The 23,027-nt window shown below is 39.4% G+C and overlaps 3 protein-coding genes, 1 long non-coding RNA gene and 1 other non-coding gene across 11 annotated transcripts; 2 read left to right on the top strand and 3 right to left on the bottom strand.

Annotated features, from left to right (window-relative positions):
* Positions 1 to 810: 810 nt before the first annotated feature.
* BNAA08G09040D lies at positions 811 to 5,218 on the top strand. Of its 7 annotated transcripts, none has more exons than XR_007315774.1 (16): positions 811 to 1,056; positions 1,372 to 1,562; positions 2,317 to 2,377; positions 2,468 to 2,546; positions 2,630 to 2,698; positions 2,779 to 2,868; positions 2,967 to 3,105; positions 3,257 to 3,359; positions 3,470 to 3,522; positions 3,612 to 3,678; positions 3,766 to 3,874; positions 3,944 to 4,009; positions 4,106 to 4,174; positions 4,248 to 4,311; positions 4,412 to 4,630; positions 4,718 to 5,218. It is a non-coding gene; the product is annotated as a cyclin-dependent kinase F-4 (long non-coding RNA). The 7 variants fall into 7 exon arrangements; XR_007315772.1 differs by adding an exon at positions 1,892 to 1,968 and having other exon boundaries at positions 3,944 to 4,174; XR_007315776.1 differs by having other exon boundaries at positions 1,892 to 2,377; positions 4,736 to 5,218.
* A 67-nt stretch (positions 5,219 to 5,285) lies between these two features.
* On the bottom strand, positions 5,286 to 6,410 carry LOC125577338 (protein PAM68, chloroplastic-like). The gene is made up of 2 exons (XM_048738749.1): positions 6,153 to 6,410; positions 5,286 to 5,939 (listed from the first exon to the last, which is right to left on the bottom strand). The coding sequence occupies exons 1-2, from the start codon at positions 6,207 to 6,209 to the stop codon at positions 5,394 to 5,396; spliced, it is 603 nt and encodes a 200-aa protein (XP_048594706.1). The 5' UTR covers positions 6,210 to 6,410; the 3' UTR covers positions 5,286 to 5,393.
* A 936-nt stretch (positions 6,411 to 7,346) lies between these two features.
* Positions 7,347 to 7,419, bottom strand: TRNAF-GAA. The gene has a single exon. It is a non-coding gene; the product is annotated as a tRNA-Phe (tRNA).
* Positions 7,420 to 13,113: 5,694 nt separating this feature from the next.
* Positions 13,114 to 16,074, bottom strand: LOC106360927 (receptor-like protein 30). The gene has a single exon (XM_048738747.1). It carries the CDS (start codon positions 15,931 to 15,933, stop codon positions 13,660 to 13,662), a length of 2,274 nt encoding a protein of 757 aa, XP_048594704.1. The 5' UTR covers positions 15,934 to 16,074; the 3' UTR covers positions 13,114 to 13,659.
* Positions 16,075 to 21,066: 4,992 nt separating this feature from the next.
* Positions 21,067 to 23,027, top strand: LOC106360928 (26S proteasome non-ATPase regulatory subunit 13 homolog B). Its single transcript, XM_013800606.3, has 6 exons — positions 21,067 to 21,326; positions 21,559 to 22,005; positions 22,081 to 22,161; positions 22,261 to 22,457; positions 22,545 to 22,644; positions 22,752 to 23,027. Exons 1-6 carry the CDS (start codon positions 21,177 to 21,179, stop codon positions 22,935 to 22,937), a joined length of 1,161 nt encoding a protein of 386 aa, XP_013656060.2. The 5' UTR covers positions 21,067 to 21,176; the 3' UTR covers positions 22,938 to 23,027.

Below are 23,027 nucleotides of genomic sequence, written 5' to 3'. Positions count from 1 at the left end.
ATTTTTAAAAATAATAAATTTGTGATAGAATTGAAATTTTCCCAGTATATATGAACCATGAAAAGTCAGGATACATATTTTGTAAGTTACATTGTGGAAGGCATCTCATAATAAAATTATAATAGAAAAATCAGAGAAGCGGCCATGGAAAGATGTCTTCAATTTTTTCATGATTATAAATAAATCAAGTACATAATATCGTAACATATTTCAGCTCTACACGACCACATTATCAGCAATGACATATTATAATAGGTGTATAATCAATTTACCGATAAACCTAGAACTAAAGGAATGTAATCAATATAAGTTTTGAAATGATTTGATTTTATTGAATTTTAGATGATTTTAGATAAAATAATTTATATTTTGATAAACCATTTTAGAATCTCATTTTATATCCAAAAATCATTATAAAATTGAAATTTATATTTTTTTACTAAAAAACTCTATCCAAACATTCTAAAATCACTACAAAACTTCTAAAACACAAAAACATTTTTTTTAACTAGAATATTCTACTACTGATGTTTAAATATTAATACAGAAACCTTAAAATTAGTTTCTAATTTACAATTTATCCAATATTAGCCCCAAAAATCAGTCACTCTGTTGTCAAAAATCTATGCAAATTTAGAGAAGCTGTAATTTATAATATTTAATTAAAATTATAAAATTTACTAATTTAAAGGATACGTTCTATAAATTTTAAAAATGATTTTAAAATAGAAGAATAAAAATAGATACTTTATTTGTGTAAAAAAAAAAAAAAGAGTTTTGACTGAATAAGCAAATCGAAAGGAAAGGAACAAAATATTCTCTTTATAGCTTAGGGAATATAAATTGTTGGATTTTTTTGGTCATCACGAGAGAATCGCACAAAGAAAGAGAACGAAGAGAAAGAGAAAGAGAGAGGAGTGGAGGTGGAAAGGATTTTGATATTTGTTGGACTCATCAAAATCGAAAAAAATCTAAAAGTATAAAAGAGGTAGAAGAAGCTCTGGATGCCGTCTCTTCCCGTCGTCGGCGACGGAGGTTATGCCTGTTGGCTCTGAGGTATTCGTGATCGCAGATCTCCGTCTCTTCGTTTCCTGATTTGACTTTTTGCGAATTCGATTATCAATTTTGTTTTGCTGTTTTCGCGTTTGATCAGATTGGATCTGGTTTTCGTTGGTTCGATCCTGATTAGATGCGCTGCTTATCGAGTTTTAGGGTTAGGTTGATCGATTTGGGTGGTATTGATAAGATTTGTGATCGAATCTGCATTTGAATATGTGAATGCTAGGTGTGTAGATGTTGCATGAACAATCTCTTAGATTCGGATTGTTTCTTTGAATTACATATCTGATTGGATTGGTTTCATTGGTTCAGGATCAATCAGGGTTCCTTTTGAGTGGGTTGTTTTCTTCTGAGGGCATGGAGCAAGTTTTCGTCTGGCCAAGCTGCTACAATCATCAGCTTTTCTCATTCCAAGAAGCGCTCGATTGGCGGTTTCTTGTTCCTTCTGATTTCCTTGTGGGCTCTTTCGTTAACTGCACTTAGTTGTCTAATTTCTGACTCAGGTATGTGTAATGGCTTTTCTTTTCTAGCTTTTTTAGAGTTTTTGTTTCTTTCTACATGAATGCATTGTTGGAACTTTAGTTCGTGCTATGATTTTAGTATAACTTGTAAATATTCCAATTGGAGGTTTAATAGGTTTTTATTTATTTATTTATAACTTGTTTTATGAGTGAATGCAAAATAAGCAAGTTTGAGAAATTGTAAAACTGCTAAAAAAGAAAGGAACGATATAAGAACACGCTGAAAACAGAAGATGTCAGATACATTTTTGTACACATATTCGTATTTATCAGAGGACTTATAATGTTTGCCATTTTTGTTTCTTTTTCAGGTCTGAAGTCTGCAAATTCTTCCTTTTTATATTCCTAGAGAAACCTCTTAATCTTCTCCTTTGCGGACAAAGATTTGGTAGCCCTCTCTTCCATATCTTGTTCTTATGGGCGCTGGTTGAACAAGGATATATCTTTTTTTTTTTGAGTTTTGAGTCTAAACCTCTGAGTGAGATGTTGTGAGCTTTGGGTCCTTCCTGTTAGCCAACATATTCTTTCTTGTTGGTTCCTTTGTGTCTTTGAGTTCTCAGTATGTGTTTTGCTCTTCCCTTGCTTTCTTTCTTTTCCCTTAATGGTCAACCCATTGGTGCTCAAAGTAAATAATAGTCAGTCTAGTCTACCCAGCTGGAGAATCTTTGATTTTACTGCTTGGTGTTCAGTCCTTGCTACGAACAACTGAAAGATTAATGCTATATAAATCTTTCAGAAGTTCTTTACATACATAAAATAAAGAGGCTACTTTGCTTTACCGGAAAGACAATGGACAGGTTTCGCAGAGTTCTCTCAACTTTCCTTAACATCTTTTGGTATCTGCCCCCTTAATGAGTTTGCTTATCCCGGCCTTATGAATTTTCCAGGTACAAGTTAATTAAAGAGGTTGGTGATGGAACTTTTGGTACCGTGTGGCGAGCTATCAATAAGCAGACGGGTGAAGTTGTAAGTTGCTTTCTTTGAGAGTTCTCTATGCCTGTATAATGTATGTGCTTGATTTACTTACCATCTGAAGTTTCTATGCGCAGGTTGCAATTAAGAAAATGAAAAAGAAGTACTACTCATGGGACGAATGTATCAATCTGAGAGAAGTGAAGGTAGTGAATTGTTTTTGTTGAGCTGCTCTTTTGTCTTGTGTAGTGTATGTTTACTTATTCCTCTCTTTTTCTCCTATCAGTCGCTTAGGAGAATGGATCATCCAAATATCGTGAAGCTGAAGGAAGTCATCCGCGAACATGATATCCTATACTTTGTCTTTGAGTACATGGTTACTTTCTTCCTCCTTGTAGTTTTGTAGTTTGCTATTTTCTGCGTACACTTTAATCAATATCACTGATTCTGCACATGTCATTCTTACTTGATCAGGATTACAACCTCTATCAGCTAATGAAAGATCGACAAAAGCTTTTCGCAGAAGCTGTTATTAAAAAATGGTGCTTTCAAGTCTTTCATGGCCTTTCATATATGCATCAGCGAGGTTACTTTCACCGCGATCTTAAGCCAGGTAATTTATAGCCTGGAGGTGTAATTTATACAAAGCTTTAAACATCCGCTGTGAAGATTGACAATGTTGACTTTAATTACTTTTCTTTTTTAGCAATTATGCTTCAATAGCTTGTCAATAATATATGTTTATACTGTGTTGGTTGTTACAGAAAATCTATTAGTCTCTAAAGACATCATAAAGATAGCTGATTTTGGTTTGGCACGGGAGGTTAATTCGAGTCCACCTTTTACCGAGTATGTTTCTACACGCTGGTAAGTTTCGCTTTTCTTGTTGTATTGTAATGAGTCTTTCGTTACCCATATGGTCGATTAGATGATATACCATTACTGCCATACTGACCCAATAATGTTTGTACTAATAGGTACAGGGCGCCTGAAGTACTCCTTCAGTCATATGTATACACATCAAAAGTTGGTTAGTATCCATACTATAGTAAGAAATAATTATATTTTCTCTTCAATGATCTGCTGCTAAACAATGTGTCAAATGTTTGTTTTTCCTAGATATGTGGGCGATGGGAGCTATTATGTCTGAGTTGTTGTCTCTTCGTCCTATATTTCCAGGGGCTAGGTAACTTAGCAGTGATTAATTTTGTATTTTGGTGATTAGAAATGTTGCTAATAAACAAGTGAAAATGTTGTCGTATCAACCTTGCAGTGAAGCAGATGAGATCTATAAGATCTGCAGTGTCATAGGCAGTCCAACTGAGGAGACCTGGTTAGAGGGACTTAATCTTGCTAACACCATAAACTATCAATTCCCTCAGGTAATATGACTTGAGCCTCAGTAATATATTTTTCTTTTTAATGAGCTACTAACTGTTGTCATCTTACAGCTTTCTGGTGTGCCTCTTTCAAGCTTGATGCCATCTGCTAGTGAAGACGCAATTGATCTTATTACGGTAACTAACAGTTTTTTAAAAGGAGTTCCCTATAGCTTTGGACATATTTCTCTAATTTTCGGACACCAATCTCTGCCTTTTTTCATGATTGTTCAGCGGCTTTGCTCCTGGGATCCATGCAAGAGACCCACTGCTGCAGAGGCTCTGCAGCACCCGTTCTTTAAGGTAGACCATAGAGTATTTCTATCGACTATGACTCTTCTTGATCAGTTAATTTAATCGTGTTCTCATGTGGCAGAGTTGCTTTTATGTCCCACCATCTCTCCGACCCAAGCCATCTGTTGCAAGAACTCCTCCGCCTGGTATTTTTTTAGTTTGTTGATCGCCAATATCAGGGTGTGGATTATTATATATCTGCTTTGAGATTGTCACAAACTAAATCTCATATTTGTTTCTTTTTAGTTGGACCAAGAGGATCATTCGAGCACCAATCAGCTAAACGGCAGACTGTGTCTCTTGCCAAGCCATTTAACAATGTTTCTCCAAAGCCAAGTGCTGCTTTTGGCAGCGGCGTCCAGAGGAAACTCGACATGGCTAAGCAAGAGGGAACGAGGAACACTAAACCGGTGAGAAGTTCTGTCAAAGACTCCAAATACAGACCACCCGGAAGAAAGAGTCCTCGTAAGTAAAACCTTAACACCACTCTTATTTTTTGTAACACGTACAATGATTATATTCCTTAATTCTGATACAACAAAATCCATTTAGCTGGAGGTAATGCAGCAGGTTCGTCATTGAGCAAGAACAGGGTCGCGCGTGGTGTATCTGAGACTGCTGATAAACTTTCCAACATGAGCGTCAGAGGAACCGTGTCTCGAAGACACTCTGTGTCAGTGATGCAGCAACAGCAGCTGAAGCCGCCGCCAATGAAGGCAGGTTGTGTAGGAGAAAAACGTGACATGTTCCTTAGACCAACCCAACCCGCCACCAGTGCCTACTCTAGGAAAGTCGCCGGCTGACCCAAATACCTCTCAACAACAGTAAACAGTTTACTCCTGAATACTATCTTATATAATATATACTCTGGTTTGTCCCTTAAGTCGTCATTTCATCAAAAAAGAAAAACAAACTTAAAACGGCTCCTTTTCAGTTTTGTGTCGTCTACAGTTTCTTGTTTTATTTTATTTTTTATACTTTTGACTGTGTGATGGTTTGTATTATGCGTGACGCTTGACTTTATGGTTTGCAATAAAGTTCGACTTGGGACTACTTATGTAGCGTAGCTCTTATGTACTTTTACTTTCTAATTCATTTCAGTTGCTGTGACTACTGGTGATTGGCAGAATCGTAGATTGCATAAAGAAAATTATATAGAAAATCTACAGAGGTACTCTTGAAGTATCTTCTTGTAAGAAATTATCAAAGCTGTTTTTGTTTTTCTGTCTTATCTCTTCCAAAAGGACTGCCAAAAGACGGGCCAATTCTTCTTAGCTTCGTTCCATCCTAACAAGGAACCTTCTCTCGACGGATCCCAACTCGACGACACAATCCCGTAGCTCACACCAGCTAACGCCGTACCGAAGAAGACGAAGGAAACAATAAACGGAACCCATGTAGGCACATCGATTTTCAATCCCACTTTGAGATAGTAAAAGAGTGGGAAGAAACAAAGACCAACGAAGAGTGGTAAACCAACGGTGAATCCCATTCTGCTTATCATTCTGTTGGTTACTATCTCTGGAATCACACCTCTCTCACGTTCATCTTCATCATCGTCTTCCTCTTGGTCGTCTTCTTCATCATCACTCTGGTTTCCGGGTTTTGACTTTTTGGGTTTCTTGGTTTTCTTAGGAGGAGGTCCAAAGCCTCTCGGACTGTTCATTGTTGCTTGTAATGGTGCTATACGCGATATTTCTAAGCGCTTGTTGCAAGTAAGAGACTTGGGAACTTGACCGTTCCATTCTCTCCGTCTTTCTACGCTTCCATCAAGCTGCTTAAAGTGGAAGAAGTTCAAAAGGACAAAGTTTAATACTACAGAACAATCTAAGTAAAAAGAGATGGAAAACCAGATAGTAGAAATGGTTTGATATCAGAAGTGCAGTAAACCGAAAGAAGCATGAGGAAACAGAAGGAACCATTTCACTCAAGAATCATTAATCGATCAATGAGACCATTTGAGTTGGGCAAAGAGAGATGAGATTACCTTGCAAGAGGATCTGGGATGAGCAGAGAGGTTGAAGAGACATGTTACAGAAGCCATTGAATCAGATCAGACATGAACCAATACGCGAAATCCTCACGAGATTTTCAGAGAGAGAGAAGCATCGGATTTTTGTGTGTGTGTGTGTTCTCCTCTCTGTTCTGTTTCGAGTGGGAGATATGGATAAGGTTTATCGTCCATTACCCGGTTTAATCCCGGTTCGGTATGATCCGGTTTACTCGGTTCAACTATTTACAAAGTTCAGTTTTGATTTTTTGAACACGTAACTAACTAATGGTTCTCCCCGTTCACCGTCTTTCTGGACGGGAAAAAAAACGCGAGGAGAGCGACGGAGAACTTATGTGATGATTAACTTTTTTATTTATCTGAAATAGTTTCACTCATGAAATGTACGGGCTGCAACGTTTCAGGTACCGATTATGAATGGGCAGGTGGTGTACATATTATCGAGGTTTATTGACTACCTAATGGATTGGATCGAGACAGAACTACGATGACGAGTCCATATTTCCTCAAGAATTTGTGAATAACCTTCCTTGCATTGATGATTATTAATCAAGAGATTGGTCTTATATTAAGTTTGGTGTAAATTGTTCAGCTTTTCCTCAAAACTTCAAGGAAATTGTGAAGACAAATATATAAACGACTGTTCCGAGTTTACACACACATTTACCACTAGAATTTCCAGAAAATCGTTAGTCGCAAAGAGAAAGCCATCTCAAAACTTGCTTCAGACACTTCATCATCTTTCACTCCTCTATTCTATAAGCTCATTAATAATAAGTTTGATTTTTTGCTTTCTATTTGATTATTTTCAGGAGGTTGTTCTCATTGACAAGAAAGAACTTGCACCTTATAATGAACCAAAATCCTCTGGCCAATACACACTTCATCATCTTTAGGCTATTTTTTCTTAAGAAATTCATGGGGTAATAAGTTTTGGCCCCAACTGTAAAAATCATCCCACTATCATTTTGGTATGTAAAAAACAAAACAAACACACTTGGATTGTTTCATCTAATATTGAATTTCTATGTTTTCAAGAAAGATCATTTGGCTAGAAAATGTAATTTGCCTTCAATTTACTTGTTTTAGATATTTCGGTTTTGGTCACAAGCTAACATGCTTCAGAGAAGAGAACAGTGTGAAAAACAAGAATGAAACTTTTTAAAATAATGCGGTGAGCGTGGATCGAACACGCGACCTTCAGATCTTCAGTCTGACGCTCTCCCAACTGAGCTATCCCCGCTCTTGTAAATATAGACTACAGTAACATATAAGTTGCTGTGTAGAAAGTTGGATGGTTAAGAATGGAAAGAGGAAGATCGGACTGTCGTACATTCATATGATGTACTTCGTTTTGGAGCCTCTTCTTCTGGCGTAGTACAAGAAGAAACCTCAGGATTATGAGGTTAAAACCAGTCAAATTGTTTCAAATTCTTTGACTATGATTTTTAGTGTGCTTGTTTAGAGTATGTTTCTGTCGTTTTCAATCTTTCCCTTTGTTGTTTATGGTTTTGACATGAGTAGTATAGAGGGGGTGATCTGCTTAAATGTCTTTGGAATTCCACATATGTTCTGATCTCTATCCGAAGTTATTTATGTTATTCCTTTTTCCTGTGTGATGCAGTTGGGACTGCAGCTTTCAGTATGGTAGCTTATGTTGGAGATAAACTTGAAAGATAGCTTGAAGTACAAGCTAACCTAATCACACAAAGATATGGATTACTAAAGTGATTAGGAAATATGATTTGTGTTATTCCTAATGAGAATAGGAATTGTTATGTCCTATATAAGTGATTACCATTGAGTTGTAATGATTACGAGTTTTGAGTGAGTGATTGAGTGATTAATAAGAAACTGATATTTGGACTTGAAGTTCTTGTGTTCTTGAGTTCGTGTTCTATACCTAAATACTGCGAGATAATATTTGGTATCAGAGCCCTATATTATCATGAGTGATGTTAAAGAAGAAACGGGGAAAACCGGACCCTCGTCGATAAAACTTCCTATGCTAAACAATACAAATTACACTGTCTGGGCCATGAAGATGAAGATAGCTCTTAAGGTCAACAAAGTGTGGGAAACCATTGATCCTGGAAACAAAATCGAAGATAAAAACAATATGGCTATCGCATTACTCTTCCAGTCAATTCCCGAATCGCTAACACTGCAAGTTGGTGAACTTGATAATGCAAAAGCCGTGTGGGACGCGATTAAAGCACGACATGTTGGGGCTGAAAGAGTACGAGAAGCTCGTTTGCAAACACTAATGGCAGAATTTGATCGTCTTAAGATGAAAGAGGACGACACGATCGATACCTTCGTAGGCAAGCTATCAGAGATATCATCAAAATCTGCTTCTCTCGGTGAAGTCATTGAAGAAACGAAAATCGTGAAAAAATTCCTGAAAAGTCTACCACGGAAGAAGTACATTCATATTGTTGCTTCACTTGAACAAGTTCTTGACTTGAAAGTAACAAGTTTTGAAGATATCGTGGGAAGACTCAAGGCTTATGAGGAAAGAATCTGTGAAGAAGATGATGAACAACAAGATGACCAAGGAAAGCTGATGTATGCCAACTCTGAATCTAATCAAACGAATTATGGCAACTATGGGGGAGCCCGAGGCAGAGGACGCGGAGGCCGTTCCACTTGGAGAGGAAGAGGCCGTGGCAGGTCCGGAAACTTCTATAGCCAAAGAGATGCATACAGACAAGGTCAAGGACGTGACCTCTCACATATTACTTGTTTTAATTGTGATAAGCAAGGGCATTATGCGACTGAATGTCCTGATAAGCAAGGACTTAAGCTGCAAGAAACAGTTGAAAACAAAACAGAGGAAACGCAAGAGGCTGATGAGCTAATGATGAATGAGATTGTCTACCTCAACGAGCAGAGAGTAGACCCGAGTGTGTTTGATACAAGTCTAGATACAAATAATGTCTGGTATCTTGATAATGGTGCGAGTAACCACATGAGCGGCAATAGAAGATTTTTTCATAAACTTGATGAAACAATCACTGGAAAAGTAAGATTTGGAGATGATTCCCGCATTGATATAAAAGGAAAAGGATCGATTCAGTTTGTTTTTAAAGGAGATGAGAAGAAAATCCTAGGTAACGTGTACTATATTCCCGGGTTAAAGAGTAACATAGTCAGCTTAGGTCAAGCTACAGAAGCAGGATGCGAGGTTCGAATGAAAGATGAAGAACTCATGTTGTTTGATCGATATGGAAAGTTGATGGTGAAATCAATCCGAGCTAAGAACCGACTATACAAGGTGACTTTAGAAGTCGACAATCTCCACTGTCTTCAGATATCAGCACGAAACGAGTCATCAAGATGGCATGCGCGTCTTGGGCATATCAATACAGATACAATGAAAGCAATGGTAAATAAGGAACGAGTGACTGGCATACCAGCTTTGCGAGTTGAAAAGGAAACATGTATGTCTTGCCTACTCGGCAAGCAAACGAGGAAATCTTTTCCTCAAGCTACCACATATCGAGCCACCGGCCCTCTAGAGCTCATACATGGTGACCTCTGCGGACCTATCACACCACCAACACCAGCGCAAAAGAGATATGTGTTCGTACTAATTGATGATTTTTCACGTTATATGTGGACTATACTGTTACAAGAGAAAAGTGAAGCATTCGAGAAGTTTAAAAACTTCAAGAAGCTAGTCGAACAAGAAACAAAATGCGAGATAAAAACGTTCCGTTCAGATAGAGGGGGAGAATTCTGCTCCAAAGAGTTTCACATGTACTGCGATGAGAATGGTATTAAGAGGCACTTAACGGCACCATACTCACCTCAACAGAATGGCGTTGTCGAGAGGCGTAACCGGACACTTCTGGAGATGACCAGGAGTATATTAAAACACATGAAGGTACCGAATGAACTGTGGGGCGAAGCTGTTAGGCATTCTACGTATCTAATAAATAGAATTGCGACTAAATCCCTGGAAGGAAAGACACCTTATGAAGTTCTGCGAAGTAAAACACCAAATGTATCACACCTTAAGGTGTTTGGTTGCATATGTTACGCCAAGACTGATGCAGTGGGCCGAAAGAAGCTCGATGATAGGTCAAAGGTTCTGGTTCACTTGGGAACAGAACCAGGGTCTAAGGCTTATCGATTACTAGATCCTACTAAAAGGAGAATAGTAGTCAGTCGTGATGTAATTTTTGATGAGAGTAAAGGATGGAACTGGACTAGCAAAACAGTTCAAGATGATGATGGTGGCACTTTTAGTATTGAGCTAAAAGGAACGGATGAAAGCGATGAGATAGATGAAACGGGTGAAACAGGAGATGAGACAGACACTGAGATTATTGATAATGAAGACAATGATGAAGATGACAATGGTAATGATGAGGAAGAACAACCACAACTGAGACGATCGTCTAGAACCAGCAACTTGCCGGCTTATCTTGAGGATTACGTTCTAATGGCTGAAGCAGAGTGTGAACGACTGTTATCAATAATAAACGATGAACCATGGGATTTCACTGAGGCCAAGAGATTAAAGGTATGGGTTGTTGCTTGTGAAGATGAGATATCGAGTATTGAAAAGAATAAAACTTGGGAACTTGTTGATCTTCCTATGGGAGTAAGACCAATAGGTCTGAAGTGGATATTTAAGATAAAGAGGAATGCGGATGGTACTATTACTAAATACAAAGCTCGTCTGGTTGCAAAGGGCTATGTTCAGAAGCAAGGAGTGGATTATGATGAAGTGTTCGCACCAGTGGCTCGCATTGAGACTATCCGACTAGTTATTGCCCTTGCAGCCTCTAAACTTTGGGAGATCCATCACCTTGATGTTAAAACCGCGTTTCTCCATGGAGAGCTCAGAGAAGAGGTATTTGTCACTCAACCAGAAGGCTTCGAAGTTGCAGGAAAAGAAAACAAAGTCTACAAGCTGAGAAAGGCTCTCTACGGATTGAAACAAGCACCTAGAGCTTGGAATATCAAGTTGAATACTATCTTGCGGGAGTTTAAGTTTCAGAGGTGTTCGAAAGAACCTTCATTGTATCGAAAGGAAGAAAAAGGTGGAACTCTCATAGTTGTAGTGTATGTCGATGATCTTCTTGTCACAGGAACATCAGCACATTCAATTCAAGTGTTTAAGAGGGAGATGGCAACAAAGTTTGATATGAGTGATCTTGGAAGACTAACCTATTACCTTGGCATTGAGGTCTGTCAAGGTAAAGAAGGGATCACGCTGAAACAAGATCGATATGCTCGTAAGATACTTGAAGAATGTGGAATGGACGCATGTAACTCAACCACTGTTCCCATGGATTTTAACGTGAAGTTGGCTAAATCGATAGAAGAGAAGAGCATTGATGAAAGAGATTATCGAAGGAGTATTGGATGTCTGCGATACTTGCTCCACACGCGGCCTGATCTCTCGTTTAGTGTGGGTGTTCTGAGTAGATACGTGCACGCTCCTAAGGAGTCGCATGGTGCTGCGTTAAAACAGGTACTACGATACCTGCGAGGAACCATCTCACTTGGTCTCGTCTATACACAGTCCACAAGCTTGGAGCTGACAGGCTTTAGTGATGCCTCTCTCAATGTTGATATTGATGATGGGAAGAGTACTACGGGATATGTGTTTTACCTGAATGCTAGTCCAATCTCGTGGTGTTCTTGCAAACAAGAAATCGTGGCCCTATCATCATGTGAAGCCGATTTTATGGCAGCAACTGAAGCAGCTAAACAGGCAATTTGGATTCAAGAACTTCTAGGGGAAGTCATTGGTAATGAAAGCCGAAAGGTGGTTATAAAGGTAGATAATAAATCTGCAATCGCATTGACGAAGAACCCAGTATTCCATGGACGAAGCAAACACATACACAGGAGGTTTCATTTTATAAGAGAGTGCGTTGAGAATGATCAAGTAGAAGTAGAGCACGTTCCGGGAACTGAGCAGCGAGCTGACATTTTGACGAAATCTCTTGGAAGAGTAAAATTTATCGAGATGAGGAAATTGATTGGAGTCCAAATGGTGAGTGAAGATAATTTCAAGTTTAAGAGGGAGATTGTTGGAGATAAACTTGAAAGATAGCTTGAAGTACAAGCTAACCTAATCACACAAAGATATGGATTACTAAAGTGATTAGGAAATATGATTTGTGTTATTCCTAATGAGAATAGGAATTGTTATGTCCTATATAAGTGATTACCATTGAGTTGTAATGATTACGAGTTTTGAGTGAGTGATTGAGTGATTAATAAGAAACTGATATTTGGACTTGAAGTTCTTGTGTTCTTGAGTTCGTGTTCTATACCTAAATACTGCGAGATAATAGCTTAGTGGAAGAGGTGGATGGTCAGACAGCAGTGTTCTCTGTAAACATATAAAGTCAATGATATGTCGTGTAGATTGACGTGGATATTGGTTTGTCAACCTTTCCAAATGAAGTTACGCGGCTCGTTATTGGTGTAGTCACATCTTTGGTTGTTGAAATGGCTTTCCTTACAGGTAAATTTCATCTACAAACAGACAGACACATAACACTATATGTTTTGCTCAAGTAGATGGAGTTATTAAAGTAACATATACAACAAATATGGTTTGGTTTTGCAGGCAAATACACTGGAAGAATTTGCATAGCTGGTTATCAGTGCCATTAGGTTTGGGATATAGTTTATGACTCCTTCAAACCCCTTGAGAAATTACGATCAAAGTTATATGCTTTTTGTCACATAAAAAGTGTTTAATGGCACTGGAGGTACGACATGATTATTATGCCTCAGTATTCACTATAAACTTGAAGGATTTAACATCCAGTGATCATAATGTAACTCCAATATGCTAATGCTAAGAGACGATCTCCACCTGACATAAGTGGCTGCCCGTCGATGACAGAGATCAGCCGAAAGCACATCAAGACAGATTGGGACTTTCCTCATTACCTCCCTGACAAGTTATAAGAAAACTTATTCACCTTTTTGACAGCCGTGATCAAGAGAATGAAAAGAGAGATGGATGTTTGAACTTATGAACCAGTACTTGAAAATCTCCATTTAGAGTAAAAATAGTTGCATATAAGAGAGTTCAGTAATAGTCTTTAATCCCCCAACTGAATTTGCTGTAATATAGCCTACTCAAATCATAACTATCCAGATCTAGTTTTTGATGAACTTCTCCCAATTATATTTGGTAATAGAACTAGTGTCTTTTTCTGATCAATACTACACTTCTTGCAGAGCAAAAGTGACGTGTGTGAAGCAATAGTTTGAGATATTTGCATCCTCTATGATTTAGGAGAAAAAAAGTTTACGTATGTTAAAATTCAACGCTTGTACTCTCTCAGGTTTTGGTTTTATGTAGGAAGAAGTTTCTGAATGAATTTTCAATTTATATTAATATCATAAAACGTTTATTACAAAATCATCAAACAGAATGAAAACAGATGGTGTTCAACATGCACATTTGGCGACTATTTTGTGCTTGCTTTCGATAGAACTTTTACATGAACCAATTGTGTATGCGTGGAGAGAATCTATGTCCAATCACCAACCCACAAAACACACCAGGTCCATAGGCTATCCCAGCTGAAATCCAACTAATCACTTGTTCTTTTGGCTCGGACAGATCTTCGGACTCTTGTGGTGTAGGATTAGGGACATGAATTTTTCCACATATATCTTCGAGACCGTAGAGTCTAGGGTTATCCATGAACGCAGAACAGTTTTGTCTTTGAAACTGTGTGCTTCGTGGTATTGGACCTTGGAGATTGTTATGGGAGAAGTTCATGATTGACAAAAATGAGAGACTGGCAAGATCTTGAGGAATCTGACCTGACAGCTGATTCTGAGATAGGTCTAGTGCCTCGAGATTTGTCAGATTTGCCAGAGATTGAGGTATATCGTTCGTGAATCCGTTACTTGACAAGTTGAGAAGACGCAGTCCCTTCAATGACCCAACAGATTCTGGTATCTTTCCAAAAAATCTGTTTCCTGAAAAGTCAATAGCCTTGAAGTCTTTTAGGATCCACTCAAATTTTGTATCAACTCCTTTGTTCACCATTTCCATTGACACACGGAAATCACTATACATGTACATGCTGTCAAGATATTCTTCGGATAAAGTGGCCATCTCACGCCACTTGGAAAAATAGAAAGGCGGCAAAGTTCCGTTGAAATGGTTATATGATATATCAATGATTTTTAAACTCTGAAACCCAATGGAGACATGAGGATGATACAAGGGCCCGTAGAATTCGTTTTCTCGGAGGATCATGACATTTAATGACGGCAAAGAACCCAACCAAGATGGAAATGTGTCTTTGATTCTGTTGCTTTTCACATTCAATAACTCCAAAGTAGTGCAGTTGATCAGTGATTTTGGAAGTTTTCCTTCCAACTGGTTGTTGCTGATGTCAACTGAGGATAAGAAGGTTGTGTTGAGAAATATGTCTGGATGAAGAACTCCACTCAAGTTGTTGTTTCGTAAATTTAGCTCTTGGAGACCAGAAATTGTATTACTCAAACATTGAGGGATTGAGCCGCTGAAGCTATTGTTGGACATATCTAAGAAAATTACTGGTCTAAGTTTGCAGATCCAATCGGGTAATGGTCCTCGGAAAGAATTTGAACCAAGCTCCAACATTTGAATCTGTGTTAGATCGGAAACTTCCCATGATTTTCCAAAACTGCTGAAAGAGTTGTGAGAAAGTATCAACCACTGAACGCTCCTTAACCAACCGGGTATTTTGCCTTCCAACTTATTGTTAGAAAGATCAAGATACTCAAGTTTGACCAAATTTGATTTGGGTATTGACCCAACGAAATTGTTGTCATGAAGATCTAAATGTTCAAGATTGGGAAATTTTGTAATGAAATTGAGAATAGGACCATCGAATTTGTTTTGGCCAAGGTTTAGAATCTGAAGCATAGAGGAGGAGGATGTATTCCTGAATTCTATAGATCCCTTGAACTGGTTCTCCCTCAAATTAACCATTATTAGGGAAGGAATCATGAACAAAGATCTAGGAACATACCCAAACAGTGAGTTTCTGAACACATAAAAATACTTTAAGTTGTGGAATCCACTCATGTCAGAAGGAAGCGTGGATTTAAATAGATTTTCACTAATGTCTAAGACGGACAAACTAGTGGCTAAACTGAGTAGTACAAGAGGGCATTCACCCGTGAATTGATTGTTTGAGATATGGAAATAGGATAGTTTCGTAAAGTTGGAAAAGGAAAGAGGAATATATCCACTTAACTGGTTATTGTCAAGGTTTAGGTATTCTAGTTGGGCTAGGTTTCCGATTGAAATTGGAACTTCGCCTACTAAATCATTTTCCCTAAGGTCAAGATGTGTGAGATGAGAAAGGTTTCCTAATGAAGAAGGAATCACTCCATGCAGGTGACAATCTCTAAGAGTTAGGTTTCTAAGATGTTGGAGTTTGAAAAGACCACTATTTGGTTTCAAAGAGTTGTTGAGAGAGATGTGTTTGAAGTAAAGTGAAATCACATTGCCAGATTTAGCATCACATTTGACATTCTCCCAATCACAGCAATCACTGCTCTTGTTCCATGAATTTAAAGATGGAACTGAGTTGGATTCATTTACCGGAAACTCGTGTTTGAAATCAAGAAGAGCATCCCTCTGGTCATGACGGCAATAGTGGAGCATTGGAGAAGCAAAAGTGTGTAGAACAAGAGCCACCAAGAAGAAGAAGAAATACAATGTAACAAAACTAGAAAAGTAAGAAGATTGATTTGAAATCATCATGTATTCTTTCTTTTGTGTTTGTGTGATAAGTTTTTATGATTGTCGCTCTTTTTAAAAAGGAAAACAAAAACTTTAGTTTTTCTTGACTTTGACAAGTCTTCTTGCATCAAGTCGTCGTATGATTTTTCCGAGTCTTCCAATCCCTCTCTAGCATCTGCCTAGTAATTTGTGCCCACTTGTCTCAAAATTTTCCACATAGACCGACTCGTGATTGGTTGACTGAAGCCGTCAGATTTGTTTACTGATTTGATTCTCACTAGAAATATTTTAAATTTTCTACGTGTTTCAATTTTTGCGTATGTTTATAATTACAGACTAATGACTGAAAGTTAGCTCCACATATGTTCCTGGCCAAGTTGATCAATTACGAAGTTCCATATCATGGAAGGAGAGATGAGTGTTTAGTTTATGATCCATCTCTTATTTATTTATTTTTCAACTCGGTTTTTTATCTCTAATACATTTACCCGTTTCATCTAATTTACCATAGAGGCTTTCCTGATGGCAGGAGGATCGGTTCCATTGATTGATAATGGCAGACTGTACTATTGTTTTTGACGACTGCATGATCTTGTTGCTGGAGTGTGGAGTAGAAAGAAAGGGTGTTTGACAAACTCGGATATACATAATCATCTTGAGACATATAAGAGGACGGGCCTGTGAATCATGCAGTAGCATTGTTCCTTTTCTACAATATTTATCCATTGTAGAGCCAAAAAATAAGAAGCAAAACACTAACACGTGAGTAACTTATGGAACATGAAAGTGAGTGGTCATGTCTTATACGTATGTTACACACCAGACAAAAATATTTTGAATGAGACTGTAACTACAGAAATCAAGACAAGTGTCCAACTTACCGTGTTTGGTTGATCTTTTGTATCTCTAGAAAGCTGTCTTTGGAAGCCAAGTGTTACGTGAAGGTCTCAAAAGATAAGCTAATGTGATAAACAAGATGAAATGAGTCCTTATTCAATAAAAGAGTGATTACAAAGGATCTGAGTACGATCTCTCTCTCACTAGGATCATCTCAGCACATCACTCTCTCATCTATTTTTTCACTAATTTCTCGATAACCCTTTCTCTAGTTCTTCCTTCTCGTTATATACTACTTAGTCTTAGGTTAATGGCACAGATCAGCCCATCACTAGCCCATTAACATTTGGAATTGGGCCCTCGTAACAATACCCCTCCCTTTTAATTTAACCTTGTCCTCAAGGTTGGAGATAGATGCAAGTTATCGCTGTACTCTTCTCATCGCACATCCCGCTCTCCTTTTCCAGTTTGCGGAATGATAAATGTTGGGACTCTTCTGTTGCGAAGCTGAAACCCTCCTGAAAACAAAACCTTTTCACAGCAGTTTCCATGGCAATATTGCTGTTAACGTCTTTTCCCAGCAAGGACCTTGAATGACCATCATCCTTCACAGTGACAAACTCAAATTGTTCCTTGTTTCTATGAAAAGACGCCAGCATCACCTGAGTTTGCCTCGCTGTTCCAAGCCATATGTCTTGATCTTCTTCTTTGCTTCCAGCTGTATACGCCTGCTTACACTTGGTGACGTGGTCATAGTGCTCATCCTTCCTGCTCAAAACCTCATCCACTGTAACTTGATGAATCTCTGGTGATCTTGTGAAGTGGAACATCACCTCGACAGAAACCAGAGCCACATGAGACTGGAACTGTTCGACTGTGTATTGCAGATTCCCCAACATTTTTTTATTTTCCTCCAGTTGAAGCTTCATTCTCATCACAGCCTTCTTGGACATAGATCTATCTATCAGATTCACTGTGAGAAACCATGTTCTGTTCACCAGATCCACTATTACATCCAACGCAAGCAAGCAACCTGCCATTTTTAGGACTATTTCTTGAACTTTCTCTAAGCTAGTTCCTGGGTCCCAATCGCAATCAATCACATTAACCTGAGCCCAACTACTAGTTTCCCTCTCGTTTGAACAAAACGCCATAAGAACTTGACTCGTATAGTCCCCTCTCGTGTTCCACGAAATTACCAGTGAAACTGGAATAGATAGAGTACGACCAGGAGAGCTTGTGGTGTCTTGTTCAAGTTCTTTCCCATTCATCTCCTTGAAGATATAAAACTCAGGTGGTCTCAGAAATTGGAACACCTCTTTTGTAGCAGAGTGACTTGAAGCTAGAGTCAAGGATTCATGCTCATGAAATGAAAAGCAAACAGCTTCATGTTCTTGATACTTTGTTCCTCCTTTCCACCATGCCAACCCAGTATGATCACCCCCAATACCCACTCTTAAATCAATCTCTGTGATCTCTGGGTAAGTAATCTTGCTGACGACATTGCACATGCACTTACCACCAGCGCCATGACCTCGAATGTTGATAATGAGATTCTTCTCGCCCATCTTAATGCAAGCACTACCATCACAGTACAACTTCTGCAACATCTCAGTGTCTTCACGCTGCAAAGCAGTGAAGTCAAGCTCCACCTCGTTCTGATTATTAACCATACTAGAAGCTGCACCTCCTCCTACTCCAATACGATAAGCAAGCATCCCAACTTCTGGCTTCCTCTCTTTCATTCCAGTTCCCCACCAAGACAACCCTTCACGAACCATGGAATTAGCCTGCACTCTTTTTCTCTTACACCAAATCCAGGGAAGCCTTTTAGGACACATGAGCTTCACAATGAAATTCACTAAGTAGGCGATATGTTTCCACGATGTCCTCATGTTCATGTACTTGCATCTGATTTTTTGCTTCTTCCATTTCAACCAGTACGTGACAGTAACAAGGGAGAGAAGCTTTCCATGAGCCTGCCACTTGAGCCTTGACTTTGCTATCTTGCTCATAATGGCAGCCAGCAACTTCCTACTCTTCATCAATACACTTTCTTGCTCGATCCATTCCCACTGATGCTTCTGCTTAAACTTGTGTTTCATCCACTTTCCCAGCTTCCTCAAGACTCTTCCATATCTCTGTATCATACTCATTAGCTCTATTTCCAGCTTCTTTCTCTTCATTTCATACTCTATTGTCTTTTGTTTCATAGCCTCACAGTAATTTCCCTTCTTGTTAGTCTTGATACACTTCTTCTCGTGCTGCTCCAGCCTTGTTCTTTCCTTCTTTGTCTTCGTAATATTCAGCAGTAGCAGGCTTTTACCTAATGAAGGACTGTTGCATATCCTCATCTCTACATTTCTTTTCTTGCCCCTGTTCTCAGCAGCATCTTTCAACACATGGTACTGCAATTCCCTTGCCATGTTTCTCAACAGAGCTCCTCCATTCTCCTTGCATCGTTCTGCCCTTCCATAAGTTTCATTGTTCTCCTTTGCAATCTCTGTCTTTCTCTTCCTCTTTCTCTTCTTCTTCCTGAACATGAGCAGCCATTTTCTACCTACCCTTCCACGAGTGTACACCCACTGACAGCGTACTCCCTTGCACAACTCCATCAAACACTTCCGTTGTCTGATTGTTGTGTTCTGCATCTGTATTCCCCATGTCTCTGCTTTATCATTCTCTTCATAGCTCCAAATCCCCGCCAGCTGCTTTTCAATATCGGAAAAGAGTTGCTTCCATCTCTTCTTCTTCTTTGTTACTCTTACATCTCTCTCAGCCATTTGTTTGAACACCTGCTGAGCACACTTCTCCCTCTTGGTCTCAAGCAGCTCTCCGCTCACATCTTTACCCCTCTCAAAGTACGGCTCCACTTTTTGATCCCAACAAATTAGGGTTCCGCCATTGTGTGTCCCTTGCGAAGCCCTTTGGTGATCATCCGCAAGTTCATTATTCCTCTCAAGCGTCAGCTGAATCGGTTCCATAAGTGGACAGAAACTTTTCAAGGATCCTTCAACATGACCCAGATCGGAATCATCTGTAGCTAACGTCTCTTCCTCCCGTGGTTTCTTCGCAGCATCTTCTTCATCCCATCGATCAATCATGCGACGGCACTCTTCCAGCATTTCCCGGCGTGTTTTCTTTTCTTCCTCAGGCGTCATCACCGGCCTGTCACGGTTCACCATGGTTCGGATCTCTTCGATCTCCTCCATCGACATCCCATCCTCCAAAGCGATTTCGATCAAACGCTTCTCCATCTGCTCGTGGTGTGAGGATCTGCTCCACCGCTCTCGGACAACCATGGCCGGCTTCGGGAACTCCACTCTGTCCCTTTCCGGTTGTTGCTCCGCAACCAACGGTCTCATCCTCCTCACGCCATGTTGCATCTGTCTCAGCACTTGATCGATTTCAGCTTTAGTCGACATGGGTCTCCGGAATCGAACGGCTCTGATACCAATTTGTTACGTGAAGGTCTCAAAAGATAAGCTAATGTGATAAACAAGATGAAATGAGTCCTTATTCAATAAAAGAGTGATTACAAAGGATCTGAGTACGATCTCTCTCTCACTAGGATCATCTCAGCACATCACTCTCTCATCTATTTTCTCACTAATTTCTCGATAACCCTTTCTCTAGTTCTTCCTTCTCGTTATATACTACTTAGTCTTAGGTTAATGGCACAGATCAGCCCATCACTAGCCCATTAACATTTGGAATTGGGCCCTCGTAACACCAAGATGGTTTAAGTTGGGACAACCACAAACCAAGGCAAAGAGTTTATATTACCTCGAACTCAAGTGGAAACCCATAACTGATCTAACAATAACATCATGGGTAGGAAGCGGAAACAGAGGTAGGTTCTGAAATGACATACCAAAAATAAGAATGAAACAGAGGGTAGGTTCGAGGAAGTTAAAATAGACATATAAACTCACCTTGTCTGGATCACCTCCCCACATGAATGAATACTCGGGAAGGAAATAGGGAAAGACCATAGCAACCAGCTGTCATGAGGCCTAGCCTTCCTTGGTATCTCATGTGCACAAGACCACAGCTCAATTCAATAAACCCTAAAAATAACAACTCAGTTCCATATATTCTCCGGTTTTGGGAACTTCAAAAGAAGAAGGCTAACCACAAAGATGTATGTGTCTGACTCTTCTCTGATCCTTCATGAATAAGCAGTAATGTTGTTGTATTCAGAATTCTTTTAACCCCTAAACTGTAAATTAGCATTAATATTTGGTATTTACAGAAAGGTCCTTTGAATATTCCGTTTTTACACTTATGGTCCGATACTTGTCTTTCTACACAAGAAAAATAGTTTACTAAAAGGCAAAGGTTTTTCCGGAAATCTCTTCTCTACTCCTCCCACAAAACCGATACAAGATCTCGACTTTCTCTTCTGCGAGGAAGGACAATCTCCAATGGCTGCTCTTCAATACCTCGAATCCCAGAAAAACGCGCACCCGGAGCTCACCGAGTGGTACAATTCGCTCGCAGATCTGTACCAGAAGAAGCTCTGGCACCAGCTCACCCTCAAGCTCGAGCACTTCATCGCTCTCTCCGTCTTTCAGGTCTCACTTTCTCTCCCCCTAATCCATTCAAAGTTTCATCCTTTACTAGTTTCCGGAATTAGGGTTCATAGATCTCGACTTGGGTTTACATTAGATCTAAAAGGGTTCGTTCCGACAGTGACTTTAATGAGTTGGGTCTTTCTCAGATTCACTTAGATGGCACTCTGTGATTTAAAGTTTGAATCTTTAATTGTGTCGCTATGTTCTTGTCTGATTTGTTATTGTTCATCAGGCTGGAGATGCTTTGATACAGCTATACAACAACTTCATAACCGACTTCGAGACGAAGATCAACCTTCTGAAGCTCGCGCACTTCGCGGTTGTAGTCTCCAAGCAGTACCCTGAGAAAGAAGCTGCGGTCAGTTATCTCCAGGGAGTGATTGAGAAGCTTAGAGCTACTAAAGAGTCGCGTATCAGTGAGCCTGTTAGCTACGTAGAAACGCAGATAGCTTTGTTCAAGCTTGAGCAAGGTGACCAGAAGGAATGCAAGAAGATACTGGACGATGTGAAAACCTCTCTTGATAGTATGACTGACATTGATCCGTCTGTCTATGCCAACTTCTTCTGGGTGTCTTCTCAGTTCCATAAGTTCCGTCAGGAGTTTTCTGATTTCTATAAGAATGCTCTTCTTTATCTTGCGTATACTTCTGTGGAGTCACTCTCTGAGTCGTTTAAACTGGTAAGTCATTTTAATTATTCTATAATCATGTCATAATCAGAGTGCTGAGATGGGATAGTTATGTATCTTTTGCAGGACTTGGCTTTTGATCTGTCGCTGTCAGCTCTGCTGGGAGAGAATATTTACAACTTTGGGGAACTGTTAGCCCATCCAGTTGTAAGTTTGGCTTTTTGATCTTTATATTTGCTTGAGGCTACTAACCAGTAACCATACTGGTTTATGACGGTGACCATGTTTGTGTTTCTTTCATGGCAGCTGAAGAGTCTGCTCGGAACGAATGTGGAGTGGCTTTACCACATTCTGCAGGCGTTCAACCACGGTGATTTGGTTCAGTACCAAGAACTCTGCCGTGTTCACAATGCAGCCTTGAGCGCACAGCCAGCGCTGGTTGAGAATGAGAAGAAGCTGTTGGAGAAGATCAACATTCTCTGCCTTATTGAGATCATTTTCAGGTATTTGTTGCTTCTCTAAGCAATGTCTTGCAGATAGGGGAAAAAAAAATGAATGCTTAAATTGTTTTGTAACCATATCTGTAACAGCCGACCAGCTGAAGATAGGACCATACCGTTGAGTGTCATTGCTGAGCGTACTAAGCTTTCAATCGAAGATGTTGAGCACCTTCTCATGAAGAGTTTATCTGTGAGTATTCATCTCTGTCCCATTCAATCTAAATAAGATTGGGAAGACACAAGAAGATAGGGAGATTATGTTGATGTGAATAAATATCATTTGGTGATTTTGTGCAGGTGCACTTGATAGAGGGGATAATAGATCAGGTGGATGGAACTGTGCATGTTTCATGGGCGCAACCGAGGGTGCTTGGGATACCGCAGATCAAGTCATTGAGGGATCAGCTTGATAGTTGGGTTGATAAGGTTCACACTACCTTGTTGTCCGTTGAGGCTGAGACACCTGATCTTGTTGCAGCTTAAGACACTCTTGTTTCTTCTTTGTTTTCCTTTTGAGCTACAAGATTGTATCATTTTGCTGGATATTAAATGCAAACTTCTTTCCCTTTTCAA

Source organism: Brassica napus, chromosome A8, assembly GCF_020379485.1.
Source record: "Brassica napus cultivar Da-Ae chromosome A8, Da-Ae, whole genome shotgun sequence".
NCBI classification, from domain to species: domain Eukaryota; kingdom Viridiplantae; phylum Streptophyta; class Magnoliopsida; order Brassicales; family Brassicaceae; genus Brassica; species Brassica napus.
This window is presented reverse-complemented; position numbering and strand designations above follow the sequence as displayed.

What these genes read in the sequence shown, in the direction of transcription:
- LOC125577338 (XM_048738749.1), bottom strand. Translation starts at nt 6,209, where the DNA reads ATGGCTTCTGTAACATGTCTCTTCAACCTCTCTGCTCATCCCAGATCC. An exon ending in ATCCCAGATCCTCTTGCAAG is followed by an intron (nt 5,940 to 6,152) that starts GTAATCTCATCT and finishes CACTTTAAGCAG; the next exon opens with CTTGATGGAAGCGTAGAAAG.
- LOC106360928 (XM_013800606.3), top strand. Translation starts at nt 21,177, where the DNA reads ATGGCTGCTCTTCAATACCTCGAATCCCAGAAAAACGCGCACCCGGAG. An exon ending in TCGCTCTCTCCGTCTTTCAG is followed by an intron (nt 21,327 to 21,558) that starts GTCTCACTTTCT and finishes ATTGTTCATCAG; the next exon opens with GCTGGAGATGCTTTGATACA. An exon ending in AACTGTTAGCCCATCCAGTT is followed by an intron (nt 22,162 to 22,260) that starts GTAAGTTTGGCT and finishes CTTTCATGGCAG; the next exon opens with CTGAAGAGTCTGCTCGGAAC.
- LOC106360927 (XM_048738747.1), bottom strand. Translation starts at nt 15,933, where the DNA reads ATGATGATTTCAAATCAATCTTCTTACTTTTCTAGTTTTGTTACATTG.